Raw genomic sequence first — 20,144 nt, forward strand, 5'->3', positions numbered from 1 at the left:
ATTTTATATCTATTAATAATAAATAATATTATAGTATTTTTATTATTTTTCTATTTTATTATAATATTATTTTATTATTTATTTTTTACCTACGTGACTTTACCGATAAAACTGAAGAGTATGAATTCTCGCAGTCACGAAAGCTTCAAATCTAGTCACTATCCACCAGAGGTGGGACAAAGTCATTGTTATGCAAGTCCAAGTCGAGTCGCAAGTCATCAAATTCATGACTCGAGTCTGACTCGAGTCCAAGTCACATGACTCGAGTCCACATCTCATAGGTGGGACAAAGTCATTGTTATGCAAGTCCAAGTCGAGTCGCAAGTCATCAAATTCATGACTCGAGTCTGACTCGAGTCCAAGTCACATGACTCGAGTCCACATCTCTGCTATCCACTCAACCCCAGTAGAGTTGGTTGGTGGCTGTAACAGAAGGAGGGAGGAGTCGGAGGCATAGGAGGAGGAGGGAGGGGCGCCGGTCTCGCCGTGTCACCTCTGCAGTCTGTCCAGCCACTCACGACCCACTCCAGCCAGTCGTGGCTGTAGCAGCAGCAGCAGCGTGGAGGAGGAGGAGAGAGGGAGGGAGGAGAAGGAGGAGGGGCGGATCTCGTCAATGTCCCTGTGGCCACCGAGCTTGCTGCGTTCGCTGCTCGCTCGCTCCTCTCTTTGCACTTTAACGCCCCATGAGGTGAGTGGAGCTCCCCGCTCGGCTGCTCGTTCGCTCGGCTGCCCTCTCGACTGCCCTCTCGGCTGCCCGCTAAGTCGCTAGGCCGCCCGCCCGCCCGCCTCGGCTTACAGCACCCCCCCAACCCACCCCGACCGCTGCTGCTACCGCCGCCGCCGCAAAGAGAAACGCGTGACAGCGAACGTTGACGTCGGTTGTCGAAGGTTATTCTCTTAAACACCGAGGCGTTGTTATTATTATTTGTTTGTTTGATTGTTTAAACGTCGTCGGTGCGTTTCAGCGGGCGACGTCGTCCGTCTCTGTGGGAGTCGCAAGGCCCCCCCCCCTCCCGACTCGGGGTTTCTTGCAGCGAGGCAAAGTTTATTTCATTATTTTTGTGTTTTTTATTTCTCGCTCTGCCTTTCGTCGCTTTAGCTACGCAGCGTTTTAGATGGCTGCGTGTTTTTGTACAGTGTGGGAATTAAAGAGAGAGGGTTTTAATTGCGGTTCGACGTCGTTTGGTGGAATTGATTTCGACGCTTTGAGACGCCACGGCTGCCGATTTTGCAAGAAGCCTGAGGCCTTGGGCCCTCCCCCACTCAGGTTTCAGGAACGCGCACGGCAGCGTTTGCAGCAAATGTTACGGCGTTTTATTTCGCTAAACTCAATAGACGAGCGGCGATGGTTTTTTTAAATTTAATTTGTATAAAAAAATTTCGACGTTTGCTTAAGGAGATTATTAAGCGATTCGCAAACGCGCGAGATGGCGTCGTTGGGTGGGGGGGGAGGAGGAGGCCTTAATCTAGCAGTGGATCGATCATTACCGATGATAACTTAAACACATTTAGAGTTTTGTCGAGGGAAATTAGACGATTATAACGTGTGTGTGGTTATAAAGGTCTATTTTTGTTGTTGTAAAGCATCGCATTATCATACAGTGCATTATAAAGCGGTTATTTAATTCCGAGTTCGGCCGTGCTACCCACTTTAAATCGCGTCGTAATTATGACTGGTTTATGTATCTCGCTATTGTAATTAAAGTTTGTAAAGTGCACGAATAACTACGCTAGCCGACGACGTGCATCGTCTCGGGGAGATGATGGAGTCAGCTCCGTCCATCCAGCAGTGGATGTAGCTCGCCGACGATTGCCACGATGATGGTTAACCTTAAATAACATTGACATGCGGTGTGCATTCGAGTGGTTGTTCTTTGTGGTTATCAAAGGTTGTGTGGTTTTTTTGTTCTTCCCCTCCCCCCGATCATAAGATTCTTATGGTGTGTGTACTGTACATTGTGTAATGTAATATCGGTGCAGTAGTGACTGACGGACACATCGCTACTTTAAATCGAATTGTGTATTTCGCTGTTGTATTAAAACGTCAAAGTGTTTTCAGTGATTATCACGTATATCGAGAGGAGATGGAGCCAGGTTCTGGGCGGATTCTAACATCGCAGAATGTTTGGTGTTAGCGGGAGGGGGGGGCTTCATCCAGCAGTTGATTGACCATGGCTGAACATTATGATGATATATATTTGATGCGCTTTTTGGGAAGAAAAATAACAATGATTTGGTTATACAATTGTTTTAATCGGACTCTTATGCAGTACATTATTCAGTGGTTGTTTAATGCCGGTGCGGTAATATTTTGACTTTAATCGCATGATTATTACTCAATGTTTTGTTTACCTAGCCGCTGCAATTAAAGATAATGTGCATAAATACGTCTGTAGGGGAGATGGAGCGATAACTATTGTAGAGCAGGTGATGCTCTCTGCACGGACAGCAGTGGATAGAAAATGGGGTGGCTGTTAAATGCACTGCAGGAATTGAAGGGATTTTTATTTATTTTTGGGTGCTCCGTTGCGTTGGTGGAAACTCCACGTTCTTATGGCAGGAGACTAGATTACAATTATCATCAGCCGTGGCCAATCAGCTGCTGGATGAATGCCTCCCCATTGCCATCTTTCACGCTCCTGTAATTGCAATGCAATTTGGATTGACAGTGTCTCAATGCAACCACATCTTAACAATTCGACGAATGGTGGGATTTGTCACGTTATTTAATGCTATAATCTAATACTTTACGCCATAAGACTCGCCAACAATTCAGCAGTGGATTGACAATGGGGTTATTGGTCTATTTTTGGTAATGTAAATTAATCTATGTGCTGCAGTCTGCATTTAAATTATGGAATGATAGAATTATTTGATATAAACCGATGACATAACGCCTTGACTGTGTTCAGTACTTTTCTCGTTGGTATTCTGTACTTCGAGTAACCTGTCCACTGCTGGCTTACGAGCAGTCATCCGAGCTAGTTATAATTGTACATGATTAAGTACTGTACAGTACTATAATCCAGCATCGATGTAAAATATATCATGCGTTATTACACGACAACACATTTTGTTTTTAGTGAAATTGTAACAACTTTGATTTCTTACAATGCATTATATATTATTCTATTGATCACCGTGGCCCTGATTTCAATAATGTAATACCTTAAAAGTCGATAATACATTCAATTGAATGGCTCTTATTGTTGTGGCAAGCCGAGGGCGAACCAGTGCGTCGAAGTACGGTCAGATAACCGCCCTCCCCCCGTGACCCACAACTCCATGGGTAAGCGTTCATCCAGCAGTGGGTTGACAAAACGGCTGCCTAATAATATACCGTGCGTGATACTGTCCCTTTGGCTGCCTTTTGAGCAGTACTGCCCTGGTGATGACCGCACCGTCTATCAATCCCTTCGTGCCGAAACATAGAAGCCTCTGCACCCACTCTGCTCTGGATCGTAGTCGCATTAGACCTTTGCAGTGCCAAACAATTGTGCTGCCAAATCTAGTCAAGCTAATGGCATCGGTGTCCATTATCACATCCAAATGTTGCTAGTTGCCTCTGACAGCTTGCATAAGATAAGCAGCAGGCATTAGTGCATCACTTGGGTTGCGATATATATTTTTAAAAAATCGCCCAGTACAGCCGGAGGGCAAATACATTTTACATTTTAAACAGAGAGCACCCGACACGTTTCGACACGGATTAAGTCTTGCATATGAAGTTTCTTGAAGTGGGCTTCTCATCACGTGCAAGTTTATAGCAGCCAAATACTCTGAAATGCGTGACGTTGATTCTAAATTTGGAGGTAAAAACCGGAGGACCCGGAGAAAAATCCACGGGGAGAATATGTAAACTCAAAATATACAGGCATCAGGGTTGGGATCGAACCCACGACCTCCAGTATACCAGGCGAGTTTGTTGACATCTTGCTACTGTGGTGCCCCAGTTGGGGAGCGATGCATTGTGGGGAATTGCTTACCCTTCTAGATCGCAGAGTTTGCTAGCACCGTTTTCAGAATTAAAATCTTGCATATTGCCCCTGGCAACGAGACTTGAGTGTGTGGTGGGGCACACACTTTTGGGTGACTGCACGGTTTTTTCTAAAAGGGGCTGGAAAAAAAAACCCAATTACGGGTTGCTACCCTGACCTGCTGTGCGTATGAGTGCAAATACATTAAGTTCAATCACACGTAATGTGGGCGCACGTGCTGCAATTAGGAGCTAATTTGACGTGAATTTCGTACAGATAAATAAAAGTAATGACATTAGGGTGATGCTTGTTAAGAATTCATTCATGTGGCATTAGCATTATAGTTGTCTCTTTTTTTTAACTAAACGTGACCACTCAATTGGTTAAACCAGCACAGGGGCCTGCGTTTCATAACGACACTAACATTTGATCGTATTTGCGAGGCAATGCATTAAATGTCTACAGAGGCCCCCGGAGGCATTGTGCCAAAGTCGTCAACTCTCAATAGCAAATGCATTCTGTCCGGGGTCGACTCAGCCCATCATACCCGGAGTAGAATAGAAACGTGAAATTACCACGACTCTGGGCTGGGAGTTGAAATGAGCAATGTCTTGCACTGGCTTGAGGATGTAGACCAGTGTTCTTCACTGATTTTCAGATGGGGGGGGGGGGGTGGGGCATTTTCGCCAATGAGAAATCACTGCGAGGGCCACCCACACATTTGTAACCGTTGGGGTTTTAAAGCACGATGGCGGTATTTTCAATTTGTGTGTTGTCAGGGGCCACACGAAATGCCACCAGAAGTCTTGCGGGCCTTGCAATGAAGAACACTGGCATAGACACTTGGACTCGAGCCATCTCCACACTTGAGCCATGAGTTGCAGAACCGAATCGCTCTCGAAATCTCGCACCTCAAATCATCCCCTGCAACTGCTTTGTCCACATCTGAGTACGTAGTTGCTCAAAAAGGAAATTCAATGGCGTTTTCAGGATCCTAGGTCGCACATGTGCACGAAATGAAGCGCGTCACTGCAAATCGCCGAAAGCAGAGTCCCTCTAAGTAACCGGTTGCGCAGTTATTCACAACTGGTTGCAGAGTGTCCACATTTAAGCGACGCAGTTGCATGCAATCAATCGCACAGGTATGGACCCCATCTATTCACGAGTGTGTATGGCTGCGGCGGATTGAAGTGGACCGTGATGAAGACTACTTAAAAGCGCATCCTGCTTGTTTGAGTAAACTGCACTGGAACTCGGCATCTGTGCAAACAGCTGCCGCCACCTTTCCTGTTTGACACAGTTTGCGGCTTGTTGTTACTCTTGCAAACTTTTCCTCCTTCTTCCCCACCCCTCGACAAACTAAATACGGCATTGTTATAGCTACGCGATGTTATTGCTTGTGAAATTCCGGATCCGTTAGCCACAGATCTCGCTTGTGTGCGAGTAGCACCTTGAGGTTTTTTTCTTCTGCTTCTTGAGTCTGAAAAGAATGTGAATAATGTACTGATATTCTACCTCTGTCAAGAATGTCGGTATCTTACCGACATTCTTTACAGTGGTCGGGGGCACCCGTTGCCATCCTGAATTGTAAGCATTTAGTTGAGAATTGTCGGCATGTAGCATTAGCTACATGCCTACAATTCAAGGAGCCCACAAGTGACGAAATCGCATCTATCCCCCCTATTTAAGAAAGAAACAGGAGGATTTCTTAACAGATATGGCTGTCGCCTGATGATGCTGGTTGTAATTACTGGAGAAAAATTGTATTGAGATTGTAAATGTGGATTTACTCCAACACACCGTTGCTGTACTAGTAACGAATTGGCACCTTCTGTTTAGGTGACAAACCTTACTAATTGACTTTTGGGTGGTGGCAGGTTTAACGACACGTTTATATTTATGCGATCTAATCCAAAAAAAACTGTGTTATGGATGTAACGTTAGCTTTTGTTTCGTGTGATCTGCGTTCTGCCTCTTACTTTCTATTGGCCTAAAGGTGACAACTCGGCATGATTTTGTAAATAATTCTCAAACGCAGGATTCAATACATGCACGTAGCGCGGATGTGAAAATATAATTTGCGTTGAGCAGCCATCAAAATATCTCCCTGTTCAAACGAGTGTTATGCGAGGTCTATCTTCATTTGGTCCTCAAGCAGAGTTGGAATTTGTGCACCAGGTAGGCTGCCTTTCCATAAGACAGCCACTGTAAACGTTCATCAATCCTGGAGAGGGAAGTGAAGATGAGTTCGCCCAAGTATCTGTTGAAATTCAAGCTCGCAGCCTTCGCATTAGCTTAGCACTCTGCTTACATGGCCACCCGGCAAGATAACACATCACATTTGTTAATAAACAAATTTTCTTGTATTAAACAATCCTCGTAAGTTGAGCTGTGGGCAAATCACCAACTTTTCACTTTCTGCACGGTGAGAATGGGAAACATTAAAAAGTGCTGCGTGATGATTATGCCTCCCTTAATGCCTCTTTTCAGCGCTAATCCCTTTAAACTATTTGGTCTGACATTGCATAGTTATTTGTGCTGTGGTGAGGTGTCAACTCTCTCGCCTGGGATGCAGGAGGTCGTGGGTTCGATCCCGACCCTGACGCCTGCTGCTGTATATTTTGGAGTTTGCGTATCTCTCTCCCTGTGGTCGCTTGGATTTTTCTCCAGGTCCTCTGGTTTTTTCCCCCTCCACATTTCGAATCAACACGCGTTTAGAGTTTTTGCCTGCTATATATTTACGAGCAATAAGCCGTTTCGTTTAGCTATCATTTGTTGGCCAGGTCGCTTTTGAAAAAAGAGCCGATAACTCAGTGGGTCGTACTTGGTAAAATCAAAAGGTTAGTTTTAGTTTGATCCGTGCCGTGCTCTTCACCTCTTCTCTTCTGTCCTCTTCCTGTCGCCACTGTCCCCCTGCCCGCGCTTGAATGACTTCCGACAGGGACAGGGAGGAGGCGGACTGGAGAGGTGAGGAGCAGCAGTTGATGGATGATAAGAAAAAGAAGAAAGATGACAAGAAGAAGAAAGAAGCCCCCATGAAAAAGGTACATAACACACACACGGGAGAGAGATTTGGTGCCGAGATATGCGCGAACCCATACCTTTCACGTGTAAAAATGGCGAAATTCTTTACATCTGGTTTTAAAACAGCGTCGCGTATCCGACCGTCACATGTCCGCCCCGACCGCCAGCGCCTCGGCGCAGTATGTCAGCGTTGTGGCTGTCGTTTTTCCATGGATGTTCACAAAATCCGAAGGCTTCACACGCAGTAATGTGGCCTTCGTCTCGCATACATCGCAAACTGTCGCACGTGTCCACGGCGATGTAATGCGATGTTGTTCTATGTCGATTATTTACGATATTAATTTTTAAAAAAATTATATTGATGAACTGTTGTCAAAAGTCTGGCTAACCGTGCTTAACATTTTGCGTGGGTGTCTGTGTGTCTTTGTTAGGCAACGGAACAAAAACCAAAAGGTAAATATACCAGGGCAGCATTTGCACCAAAACATTTTCAAGTTACTAATTTGTCATCTTTATGCAATTATTGCTAAGTGGCAGCTTTAGTCAAGAGGGAACCATTTTTCTCGATTCTGCACAGTAGCATATCCTGTATGCAATGGATTTCATCTCTGCTGTTCATTTCTCTTAATAAAGTAATTGCAACCAATTTGAAAACATTCTCTCCCTCTGCGCACGAACATATATTGCACATACACACACAACCAGTGGGCAATCAACCAAGGTACTTTGCGTCAGCATATTTAGTACAGTGTAGTTATTGCAAACGGGCCAATTTGGCACCGTGTCAGATGCACAGTAGTAGCCTGCCATTGCTAATGATGTTGCAATGTCGTCATGCCTTTAGCGAAAGAAAACAAAGCTTGCTCGTGTGCTGTCACATTTGTGGGGGGTGGGGGGCGAGCGGCAGGCGACGCGGGGGGAGCTTAGAGAAGGGTTCTTAATGAGATTCCTGAAAAATATGGCCATTGCTTTATCCATTCATTCATCAATCCACTCTGGACACTTCACATATTTTCCCAGGAAAATTATATAACCGCCCCAAAACCGCTTACTACGAAACGTACGACACAGCTCTCTTAAGACCCGATACCCACATCTCTATTTTCCTTGGGGGGGTAAGGGGGCGAGATTATTGCCAACGAAGGACTTTATTAAGCAAAGGTTTAAAAAAAAATGATTAGAATTGTGCTGCGCACAAATGCACGTTCGATGAAGCGCGTGCGTCCATTTGTACGTATGTTTCTTTGTACAGTTGAATACCCTTTACAAAATGGAGGCTCCTTTAATGGATTGGCTTTTTTGGCAGCTTGTGGTCTTTTTCCACTCCACTTAACGTTTCGAGTGTTTGTAGCGGAATGCGGCCGTTCTCTCCATTTTTACGGCCATGCGCTGCTTCGTTTTCATCATCGCAAACGCTCATGATACTGATGTCCCATAAAATCTTGTTTCATTTCTATTAATTGCAATAATGGAGTGCGCGTTTTTAACTGCCCGAACGGCGTTCCGAAAACGCCAGTGTTTCTGCGCTTGGCAGTTTCATCATAGCATAGTCTTGTGTTGCGAAGTCATCCCCCACCCCACCCCCACCCCGGGGCCCCTCTCCTTGCTTACCGTTACATACAAACCCACTTAAATGTCATGTGCTATGAAGGAGGGCCATTGGTGGAATTGTTGCCTATTTTTTATATATATTTTCATTATAAGGCACCGCTGACGAATGTGAGTTTTGCAGCGAAGACGGACGTCTGCGCGCTGTTATGCATTAAGAGTTGCAGTGCTGATTTCAATTCATAAATTACAATCAATGGCATTGATTTTTCCCACTGGGCGAAATGGAGCGGTGCCTGATCTGAATGCCGTAAATCTTTTTTAACGGTGTGACCAATCTTCAGCAAAAAAAAAACACGTCACGGATGGTTCATGACCCACCAATTTCGCCCGAGATTTTATGTTTAATGTGGAAAGGTCACGGGGGCCGAAGCTATAATACGCCCCAACACCTGCCACTCACGTGTGTTTGCCTTTCATTGCCCTCACCATTGGACACGTTTACGTGGTCCTGACACGTTTTTTGTGCATTGTCCATGACTTGCCAGGGGCTTATTTTTGGTTCAGAGGTCGGATGTAATGGGTTAACAAATTTGTGCTAAAAAGAGCCCCGGTGAATTCCCTCTGCTTTTGTAACCACGATACACGGTGGCTTTTTGAACCGTGTGTTTTTTTTTTTTAAAGAGACGTTTGGCACATTGCGGCTTTTAATTAGCTTATGTCACTAGACTGTTTAAGCTCATAAAGGCGTTTCTGGTCAGCGTTTCATCAAATATCGCTTTTAAAAAGTAGACAGAGCTTTTAGCATCGTGAGCTCTTAGGGACAACGGTCTTCAATAAGCCATTGTAGTAATTGTTTAGCATATCAACAGCTTGGCATGTAACAATTTACCCTCCAATGATTGGAAAAAGCTCAACTCGTTCATCAATAACACTGCCTTAAAAAGTAACTATGTAATAATTATAGGCTATATTTTTTTCAGGCAGTAGTCCAACGATTGGATCAAGTGCCCTGATTTGAATCACGAATCAATCTTTCGTCTTGTTTTTGAATTGTCTCGTTCGTATTTGCCACTCTCATGCTTTCTGTGTTTGTGATTTGTTCGGTGAATTAGCCGACAGGTGCATTGGTATATAATTGGCTATAAACTTTATAAACAATTAATTATTGGACTCAATAATCAATGTATGCCTAACAACAACTGTGATGATGAATACAAATCTATTGTGGCTATTACAGCATCTCGATGTGCAGTTGGTATTTAGACGCTATATAAATCGAATTTGTAATGTTTGTAATGCTGCTTTGGCATTGGTGCACAAAAACAACGCGTGAGGCCAGGGTCGAGCCTGGTTAGTGCTTGAATGGACAAATGTGTTGTTTTTTTGTTATTGCTATTAATAGATAATTTGAACGTACATTGTTTTTGCTGTCTGTGTCTCTGTCTGCCGTCACGTAAAGTGCCAGAACCGACCAAATCCGGTGCACAGCAGCCTGCTGGCAATCACGCCAGCCACAGCACTTCCTGCACTAGCAACAACAGCACTAGAGGCAGCACTAGCGGAGCCAGCAACAACAACAGCAGCAGCAGCAACAACAACAATTCCACCAGCAACACGGGCAAACGCTCGGCGCTCGCCGGCAACGGAGCTCAGCAGCAGCGGCAGCAGCAGTCGCAGCAGCAGCAGCAGCAGTCGGTGCAGCAGCAGCTGCAGGCATTGGCAGGGCAGCCACAGCAGCAACAGGGGCAGCAGCAACAACAGGGGCAGCAGCAACAGCGTGGGTTTCCTACGCGAGAAGTGCCGCCGAGATTCCGCATGCAGGAGCAAAAGCAGCTTCTGAAGCGTGGACAGATTCTGCCTGGCGCTGGCACTTCGGCGCAAGCCGTCATTTCTACAGGCAGTGCCATGGCGGTGCAGGTAAGCAGCAGCAGAACCTTGTGTTGTAGATAGAATTGAAGGGGTGGGGGAGCTGCTTTCTGATTGTCAATTTGGTGCTCTGCCACAGCGCCGACTGGCCACATTTGTGCGGGACGTTAACAATCGTAAGTTGCGATTAAAAGGGGGGGGTGTTGAAGAAAAAAAGGGTTATTGCTACCCAAATCACCCAGAATGCGCCCAGTCTTGTCGCATCTCGAAAACTTGAGCCTGGATATTGCTTTGACGGGTGACCACTATGGGATGTGTAAAGCAGGTTTTGTTGGCTGCTGCAGGGATCAATAAAAAGGGTCCTGTCACCGAATCGGCCGGAAATGCGTCCGGTCGTGTCAGACCTCTGGTGCTAAGCAGGGTTGAGCCTGGGTGGTGCTTGTGATGGCTCTTCTTTTAGAAGCATAACACACAACTCATAGAGGCGAGTAGGAAGGGTTTCGCAGTGGTGAGATGTTAACTGCCTTGCCTCGTATACAGGAGGTCGTGGGTTCGATCCCAACCCTGACGCCTGCTGTATATTTGGAGTTTGCGTGTCTCATTGCCCGTGGTCGTGTGGATTTTCTCCGGGTCCTCTGGTTTTTTCCCCTCCACATTTAGAAATATAAGTTTATATTTGGCTGCTATGATTTTCAACACAAGGCACTTTGTTGAGCTGTGATATGTGGTAGCCAGGTCGCTTCTGAAAAAGAGCTATATAGCCTTGCCTGGTAAAATATTTGTATTTTATTTTCATTAGCAATGGATCGATTGTGTGTTTGGTAAAAAAAAAAACAATAATAGAGCACATTTATTGTTTGGATTGCGTCTTTAAAATTTGGTGAGGAATTTTGCCGGAAAATTGAGGGTTTAAGATAAAAAATGAGATGTGCTCCTGCTTTGTAAAATTTGTTCCGTATCGCTCTGCGCACGATTTGATGGTTTCGGTTTGATTTAGAAAAAGGTGGACGGTTTGCTTGTGGTAGAATAAATTCATTTCATTGTCGGGTCATGTCGCTCCGTTGCCGAGCGTACATTTGTTACGTAACCACAGCGTGCTCTGTTGAGATCACAGCATTCATTTCTGTTGGTGCTTGATATTTTCAGGCCATCATCATTCCTCTACGGTCACTGTAATAATAATGTTTAGTGTAAATATCGCGTCATTCATGCAAATTATATATCCCAATCTATCCCAATCACCGGGGAGCCCACGGACAAGCCGGAAGGCAGTAAACCAGGCGACGGGCCGGCACCACCAATTGCCCACATTCTTTATTCATAAAGATGTTTTCAGCCAATTAATGAATGTATGAAACATTATAACATAATTACCATCTTGTATGCCAGCGTATAGTCATCACACAGACAAAATACATAAGCAGGCAAATACGCCTCCCTCTTTCCTACATCTTGTTTCTCCAGGTAAAAAAAAGTGTTTTGTTTACACGGCAGTCGGTCAAACTGCGTACATGCCACAATTACGTGGACATTTCACCGCTGGGCCTCGGAGCTGCCAATGGACCTAGGAGCTGCCAATGGACCTATTCCGCGCCCCACGCTGGGTTGAGCGGCGGGGATGCGCCGGCTTTTGACGAGACTATTTTTAACGCTCAAATATTTTCATTGTCAAGACGTGAAAGGGCGTAATGCAGCGCTCCGTGGTGGGGGGGGCCTCTTGCACTGCGTGTGTGCATCGCATATAGATGGATTTGACTTGTGTCCGAGTGACCTCCCTATCCACATGGTGCCGGTTCAGTGATGATTCATGCGCAGGGCCCCCTCCCCTCCTTCGAATGCCTTGTTACAAATTGAATAAAAGCGAAGAGGAAATGCAGTTATGCAGTGAATGGGCCAGGCTTCCAGGGTTTAGGACATTTAATGTTGTGATTATTGTGTTGGATAGTGAAGACGAGACTTAGCAACTCCTAGTGCGTTGTTGAAATGATGCATTGACATTGTTGCAATGTTAATGGGAAGTATATCGTCTTGGTCCTTACTTGGCCATCTTAAGAATGTACAATTGCAATCACCCTCTCCGGCAACAACACTGCATTGTATTTATGTGGGTGAGTCCCGTTTGCACCTGTTCAGTTTTTAATGCTTTACAACTACTGTTAAATGCCTTAATGTCGTATCTCTGTCAGTTTGTCTGCAGCAGGCTTGGGCTTCAAAATAATGCAATTGGAAGTAAACTTCCGTTTCAAGCGGTGTTGCTATTCGCGACTCACCAGCCAAATGAACTTTTTAAGAGTTCCCCAAATCCTGATGATATTCATTAAACTAAAACAAATGCTTCCGGGGACGAATGCTCGTTGTAAAGCTTTACAGAAATGATGCGCGTGCATGATTGTTCTTCCTTGCTTGACAGGGAGCTGCTGCGTCCAATGCCGGCATCTGTTCCAATTCGCCCTCTTCCTCCTCTGGTGTCAACAGTCAGCATTCTTCAGCACATCCCCTCTCCCAAGGTGGTGGCAGAGGCACCAGCGGCTTAGGTAGGTGGTAGACCCTCACAGCATTGTTCTTGGTCATCACAAATATGTTTTGTATTGTGTCACATACGCCGTGTTTCCCTCCCCCCCCGCCACTGTCGTTTACCTGTTCGTTAATTGTAACGTAACCACGTGACATGGGTGGTGACGTGGTCTAGCGGGGTAACGCATTCACGGAGGGTGCACGGTTATACTGGTAGGAACCTCCTGGTTACACCAGCCCACAGGGGATTATTGTGTCCGTCCGTCGTGCAGGGAGGGGCTGGGTGGGGAGGGTAGGCTGGGTGGGGAGGGGGGCATGGGAGGGGTGGGGCTGGGTGGGGAGGGGCTGGTCACCCCGTGGTGCCCTTATAAAACTCAACGTTTAACCTACTCACGCCGGCTTGTGCCCGCCCTCACAGTCGGGCATATTTGCGGAATACACCACGCCGCCGTTGACGCTGGCCGTTGACCGAGCAACCCAACGTTCCTACCAGCTCCCTCCGCAGAAATGTGTTAATCCAGCAGGCACGCTGATTAATACCTCGGGGTGTATCAACCCTAAATATTACTACGCGCCATCTCCTTCACAGTGGACGTTTGAAAGGCCACGTGATGTCAAACGCTAGAACGGGCCATCGTGTTCCGACGTCATGGTCCCAAATGTAACAAATTTGAAAAATTGGCCACGAATTGCTCAGTTCGGATTGCACGTGGCAATCATCGCCCCCACCCTGCTGCGAAAACCAAGCAGGGGGACCCTCCTGAAAAAGAGTCCGTGAAACTCGGTGAGGCTTTGCTGGGTAAACGGGCGTAGTATACTAATAATAATGGTCCACCAAATCTCATTGCGAAGAGAGATGCACGCGCCGCGCAATTTGTCCGTACACTTTTTAAGATGGCGTTCCGACCATAATTGTCATGTTATTGTATTGTTGATGCCCTGCAATTGCTTGGTTATACCACTGCTGGCAGAATGGCCCTCAATAGAGGGAGTTCCACAGAGGCCATTGAGGTTATTTGGCCTACTCTTCCACGCTGGCCAGACGTCTTAATATCCGCATTTTTATACGTTATCACAGGCGTATCCATAATGTTCGTACTTAAAAAATATTGTTTTTGCTGCATAACTTGAGACACTATATCATAAACAATATTTTAGAAGTATTTTTGAGATTCTGCTTGCAGGGCAGAAGCAGAGGGGGGGGGGGAGACTTGAGGGTGACATGGAAGGATGGGGTGGGAGGAGATTTGAGGATAGTGGATGTGATGAGAGACCCGGAGTAGCAGCATGTGGAGAAATATTTTAGTTTTTAGCAACCAACCCCATGCAATAATCGGGTCTTTGTGTTCAAAGAAAAATACCTGTGGAACGATAGCGCGCGAGGCATGCTAATTGGATTGCCGCCTTCCCAAGTAAGGATTTAACGATTTATTTGATTGAAATTTATTAATTGGACTCCTAATGTTATGCGTAGGGTCGTGGATCCAAAAGTTAATTATCTCTGATTCATGTATCTTGTATGACATTGATTCACAGCAGCGTTTCGGAGAACCGAGCCGCTGCATGCATTACAATCACAAAAACAAACTTTGAATCGTCACTCCAAATCCAGGGTGGCGAATTGTTACATCTCTACAACTTGGGGTGTTGTTATTTGGCTGGGTATAGTGGCTGGCCGTACGCCTGGTAATCGAGCGCTTTGGAGGTGAGGTTGGTGAAACGCACACTGATATGTTTGAGACACCGGGCTTTCAAGGCACCCACGCCAATTAGGTTTGCTAACCTATCCTCAGGAAATTTTGAGCGTCATTTTATGAAATGTTTCAGCAAAAATGCTCAAGTTAATGGGCCAAAAAAAAGCGATCTCCTACTCGAATGAGTTTTGGTTTACAGCCCCGAGACAGTGGTGGAAATTCCACGTTCCTGTGGCCGGACCATAGAATGCGGAGCGACGATGGGCTGAGTCCAACCCCCTAGGAGGATTTGAACTCGGTGTTCTGATTGCCAGCTCTTCGCCCTCTACCGCTGAGCCACCTGGCTAGTGAAGGGCATTAATATTTATGGCGGCAGGGTGACGGACGCTGTGGAAACACTTTTGCCTTACAGCAGGAAAGACCTGGGTTCGATTCCTCACCAACTCGGGCCCAAATTTGTGTGGAGTTTGTATGTTCTCCCCCTGTTCTGCGTGGGGTTTCTTCTGTATTCTCCAGTGTATTACTCCTGTCGCTGAAATCATGCAGTATAATTGTTTTTGCCCAAACATCCTAATGAGGGAGAGGCCTCCTTAAACAGGACTCAGTCGGGCCTTTCCTGGCTAAGTAAGTAATTATGATATTTGTTTTTAAGATATCAATTTCTTGTTAGAACAAACATGTCTGTGGCCCGCTGGGATTGATTCATAATACAAATACAACAATAAAATTTTGTGAACAAAAAAAAGCCCATTCGACCTTTGTGCATCGTGCAAAAAATGCCATCGGCAGCAGTTTCTGAAGATGCGCATTGTGATCCTCTTAACGTGACTTTGAGCCAATGCGACCGACAGCAGCGATTGATAGACAACTGTAGATCAATTTTCGTCCTTAATAGGGCTCATTGGTACAGTAGTGTGGGTTTACCAATGCTCACCGCCGCAAAGTCCACCGGGATTGAAAATTTTTCTCGACGAGAACCAACGGGACAGGTGTAAATGGCGCGGTGATAATGGTCGGCCGCGATCCACCACCGTTTTTTTTTCATTTTTTACGCGAGCACTGCCCGTGCAAGCGGTGTACGCGGATTGTTAATGCAAAACCGCCAGCCGCCGTGCTCTTACGTGGCTTGTGCCCCTTTTTTTTGTGTTGTTGCCCAAAATGAAGACAGATGGGAGAATGGCTATGGGGGCCATATCGGGACACTGCGGAAAATCTGACAGGCCATACAAGTTCACGTTTCGCTTTTGTTGCGTTTGTTTTGTTTGGCCGGCATCCAAGAGACCGGGTCGGGGAGGTTGGTGGTGGTGCGGGGAGGGGGTTAGGTGGGAATGGAGTTGGAGAGGGGAGGGGTTGTTAGGTCGGTAAGGGGGGGTGGGTATTGGTTTGGTCGTTGGTAGTTGGGGGAGGAGGAGTGGTCGTGGTGGTGGTGGTGGTTGTAGAGTAGGTTGTGTGGTTTCATTTATCTAAACGTTTCAAACTGCTTGCGCGTGTTTGCCAGGAATTTGAGCCGGTGCCGAAAACCATTGTTTATTTTTTTTCTTGACACTGCATTTACTGCGTAATCAATAGAAGGTTTGGGACATGCCAGAGCAAAATGTAGCGTTCTGAATTTACGCGCACAAAAAACAGCATGATAGCCTGTCTGTGAAAAGCTGTCCTCTTAATAAATGGTCAACAGTTTATTAAACAACTACTACACCAGACGGCACAAATCAGAGACTCGCCACACTAACTGTTTATTGTGTTGAATAGAGATTACTCAATCAGCACAATCGCAGTGAAATGTACAGGGTGATCCCTGTAAGGATACCCTGCTAAAACAAGAGGAATTCATTGCAGAAAACAATTTTACATGTTTCCCACCGATCTCATTACACCTTTTAATATTCTCCCAATATGCTTTGTTCAACATAGGCCGTCTGAGTTGCTTTCAACCGCCAATGTGAAGAGTGACGATTATCATTAGAAATCGGTGGGGTATCTATAAATGGGTCTCCCTGTATAAATAGGCTTATGTATGCTCAAAATTAGGCATCCTCTAATGATTCAGCCCCTTGGTGGCCACGTCAATTTTCACAAACCCGGTCGTGATTCGGTTGATTAATTGATTTATTTCTCACCGGTTCTACCATCTCGCTTGTAATTGCTTCTCAAATTTTTTTTGTTTTTCTCTCCGCACTGTGCAGTTTCTTTGCTTGCTCCGTTAGCGTTTGCATATATATAGTTTACAAATGTTGCAGATAATTCATTTTCATGCGTACGATTGTGTCGTTGCATAACCGATTATTACAGACATATAATTGGCTGTTGTGTGGACGTTTGTACCTTATTCACACTCCTACAGCTCTGAAGAAACGCGTTCGCCTGAATTGCTCGCCCCATTATGTATTTGTTTTAAGGCAGTGTTTGCGTTGAATGTCCCAAGTCTCTTTGATTTGCAGTTTGGTACAACTGCCGGACGTAGACCTCTCACAGTCGTTTATTTTACACTAGCACCGTGTTTTATGTTATTATCCTGAAGCAACGCATACGGCTGCTGCGGCTGCTGCTGCACTGTACCAATGGACATCATTATGGGTGTAATTTGAGCCTGCTCTCGGTTGCAATAGGCCTTTAAAGGAACTCTGTCTACTCTGTGTTAGTATCCCAAGCAGCAAGTCCGGCTCGGCTCGTAAGCCGTTGAGAGTATAAGGTTTTCGGATAATGTTTTTTTCCCTTTGCTCCAATTTATAATCCAATTGAGTTATGGGCATCATGGTAAGAGAGGGGGATAGCTTCCACGTAGAACTCTATTAACAGTTCATCACCCCCCACCCCCCATGTGAGTGAATGGCTACCGGAAGATGATGTAACAGGTCTACATAGAAGATTCTTCTTTTTGCCTCTTTTTCACACTCAAGGGATGCTGCCACAGTGTATAATGGTTAGCAGCTCACTGGACTTGCAATGCAGAGGTTGAAACAAAGGGAAAAGTAGTTTTTTTTATCCGCCTAAGCCTAATCCCCAGCCGCTTATGTCCACCTTGCGGTATGAATGGTGCCCCACACTTCGTCGAGCGAGAGGTCATGTGTCTAATTTTGTTGCCAGAAAAAAGGGGAAAATCCCTATTAGTATATTTTGGTACTGGCAAAGGAGGTCCCATGATGAAAAAGGTCATGTGTCGTTGGCTAAATTGTGTATATGCACCCGCGACTTCCAACTTGTCTTTGCCAGCGTGGAAGAGTAGGCCAAAACACCCCTTCTCGAGCTCGTTTTAGTGGAGGCCCATTGTCAGCAGTGGACGTTGAGGCAAGCAACGGCAGGGGAGCACCTCGATCTTTTTTTGTTTTTGTACAACCTCGGCCATGTGTGCGCCTTCTCTAACACGCTCTGCTGCAGAGGTATTTGGAACATACCGAGGAAACCAAAACGTTTTAGCTCTCGTGCCGAATTATGTCAAATTGAGCAAACGCCCACATTTAATGAAGGTTTTTTGTGGGTTAGATCGCGTAAATATTGAAGTGTCGTAAGTGTAAATGTCTCCGACACAAGTGTTCTGAAGTCGTTAAAAATTGGCACGTTTTGTTTACGTGACAAACCTTACTAATTGACTGTGTTGGCTTGTGGCGGGTTTAACGACACATTTATATTTACAAGATCTAACCCAAAAAAAAACCTTTATTATGGATGATATTGGTCACAAAAGCCTACGTATTAAACTTCCCACGTTTAACGTGACTTGTCTATCTGTGCGGTCGTTGTTTGACCAGGCCGGCTCCGTCAACCCACTTCACTTGAATCCGGTTAAAATCACCGATTCGCACCCAGGATTTCACCCATGCTGGCTCGATGTTCTGACACAGTATGAACCCTCCTCCCCAAGCCACCCAGCCACCTCTGGTTTGACTGATGTTTTTCAACAGCCCATCACTCCAGTATTAACTGGACAGAACAGCAGCGGCAATGTGTGCTGTCATTGTGAGAGGAGGGCAAATGAGGCAAGGTTGTGGTTGGGGTGGGTGGGGGGGTGGAGCTGTTGTGGAAAAGATTGTAAGATGGTGTAGCACGTACATCAGGATTGTAGCTCCGCTCCATTGTCCTTCGTCATCCGACTGAGTGCTCGCTCCGTAAAATGCTCGAACCCCCGACAATAAAGAAAAGAGCCGTAACGGAGAGACTGCCTTGTAAACGTGTGTGTAGGCGCCGCGGTTGTGAGATGTTAACTACCTCGCCTTGGATGCAGGAGGTCGTAGGTTCAATCCCGACCCTGACGCCTGTATAATTGGAGTTTGCATGTCTCTCTCCCCCTGTGGTCGTGTGGATTTTTCTCCAGGTCCTCTGGTTTTTCCCTCCATCTTTAGAATCTGACGTGCTTTTAGAGTATTTGGCTGCTATAAATTTGCGCGCGACAAACCACTTAGTTGAGCTGTCATTTGTGGCCAGATCTCTTTGGAAAAGAGCTATACAGACTCAGTGGGCCTTACCTGGTAAAATAAAACGTATAGTTTATACTAAGTGTAGGCATTTTAACTCGGGTGAGGTATGGTGGTGCATGCCAGTTATCCAGCAATTCGAACGCAGCGGTTTATGGATCATTTTGAATCGTAGAATAGGTGGAGCCCTGCAAATGCTTGTTCGTGCCACTGCTGGAGAAATAGCCTGCATGCTCGAGGGAGCTCTGTAGAGCACCCCTCGAGGGTAATTTGTTGGCCTACTTTGCCAGGCTGGTAAAACGTTTTGGAAGACGAAAATGTAAAAACGATATCATAGCTTACAGTTCTTTTGTCAATCGACTGCTGGATGAAGGCCGCCCGCATGCCCTGTCAGTAGTCGGGGTTGTTTGACCATACGACTACACACTGGGCATCATTGCGGGCTGGTGAAGATGGGGGATGCTCTCCCAGACTGGTTCAGATACTGGGTTCCTAGAGCAGTGAGATAACTACTTTCCACCGTCACCACATTGCATCTTACACAGTTTGTTAACCTGACAAACCAAACGGGGCTGCTAAATATTCATACCAATGATCTGTCTAGGAGTTAAAGGCAAATGGCCAGATGTAAGTTAACATCACACAGCAGTCCACAAAATGGGTTTAAGAATCAAATGAAAGTCTAGCAATGAAAAGCAGGCAACAACAGACACTGCTGTAACACATCAGAGCTGTAAATATTTGTCATTGATCCGTCTGCTATGGAAGATGGAGCCATTATCCATAACGTTGCCCATTTTATATATATATATTTTTAGCGCAGTGTTCTTGACCAATGTGTGAGCGAGTCTTTCCCCCCCCCTCCCCATTTGTACGGCAGGGTTGTTGGTTTTTTTTTGCGCATGCGGATAGGGCGGATGCTGCGCGATACGCATTTTGTTCTTGTATATCGCGAAGCTGCGCATTGTGTGAGCTTGAAGCATCTCCGTGGTGGTGGTGGTGGTGTTACATGCGCCGGCACGGCACGGCAGCGCCTTTTATATCGGTCGCGGTGTTGGGTTTCGCAGCCTCTCGGGCCCCCCCCCCCCACGACGCCCCCCAGTCAT

General features: G+C 45.9%; 1 protein-coding gene across 7 annotated transcripts in view; it reads left to right on the plus strand.

Annotated features, from left to right (window-relative positions):
* Positions 1-459: 459 nt before the first annotated feature.
* The window catches only part of LOC144730278 (uncharacterized), a 70,636-nt gene continuing 50,951 nt past the window's right edge, over positions 460-20,144 (plus strand). For 6 of the 7 annotated variants that reach the window (XM_078610958.1, XM_078610956.1, XM_078610960.1 and 3 more), the window contains exons 1-5: positions 460-688; positions 6,919-7,021; positions 7,433-7,454; positions 10,012-10,469; positions 12,829-12,952. In XM_078610958.1, the coding sequence (XP_078467084.1) occupies positions 684-688; positions 6,919-7,021; positions 7,433-7,454; positions 10,012-10,469; positions 12,829-12,952 (712 nt within the window). In that variant the 5' untranslated portion in view covers positions 460-683. The remainder of the gene's footprint in view (positions 689-6,918; positions 7,022-7,432; positions 7,455-10,011; positions 10,470-12,828; positions 12,953-20,144) is intronic. The other variant, XM_078610957.1, reaches the window with a different exon arrangement.

Source organism: Lampetra planeri, chromosome 35 (genome assembly GCF_965212315.1).
Source record: "Lampetra planeri chromosome 35, kcLamPlan1.2.h2, whole genome shotgun sequence".
NCBI classification, from domain to species: Eukaryota; Metazoa; Chordata; class Hyperoartia; order Petromyzontiformes; family Petromyzontidae; genus Lampetra; species Lampetra planeri.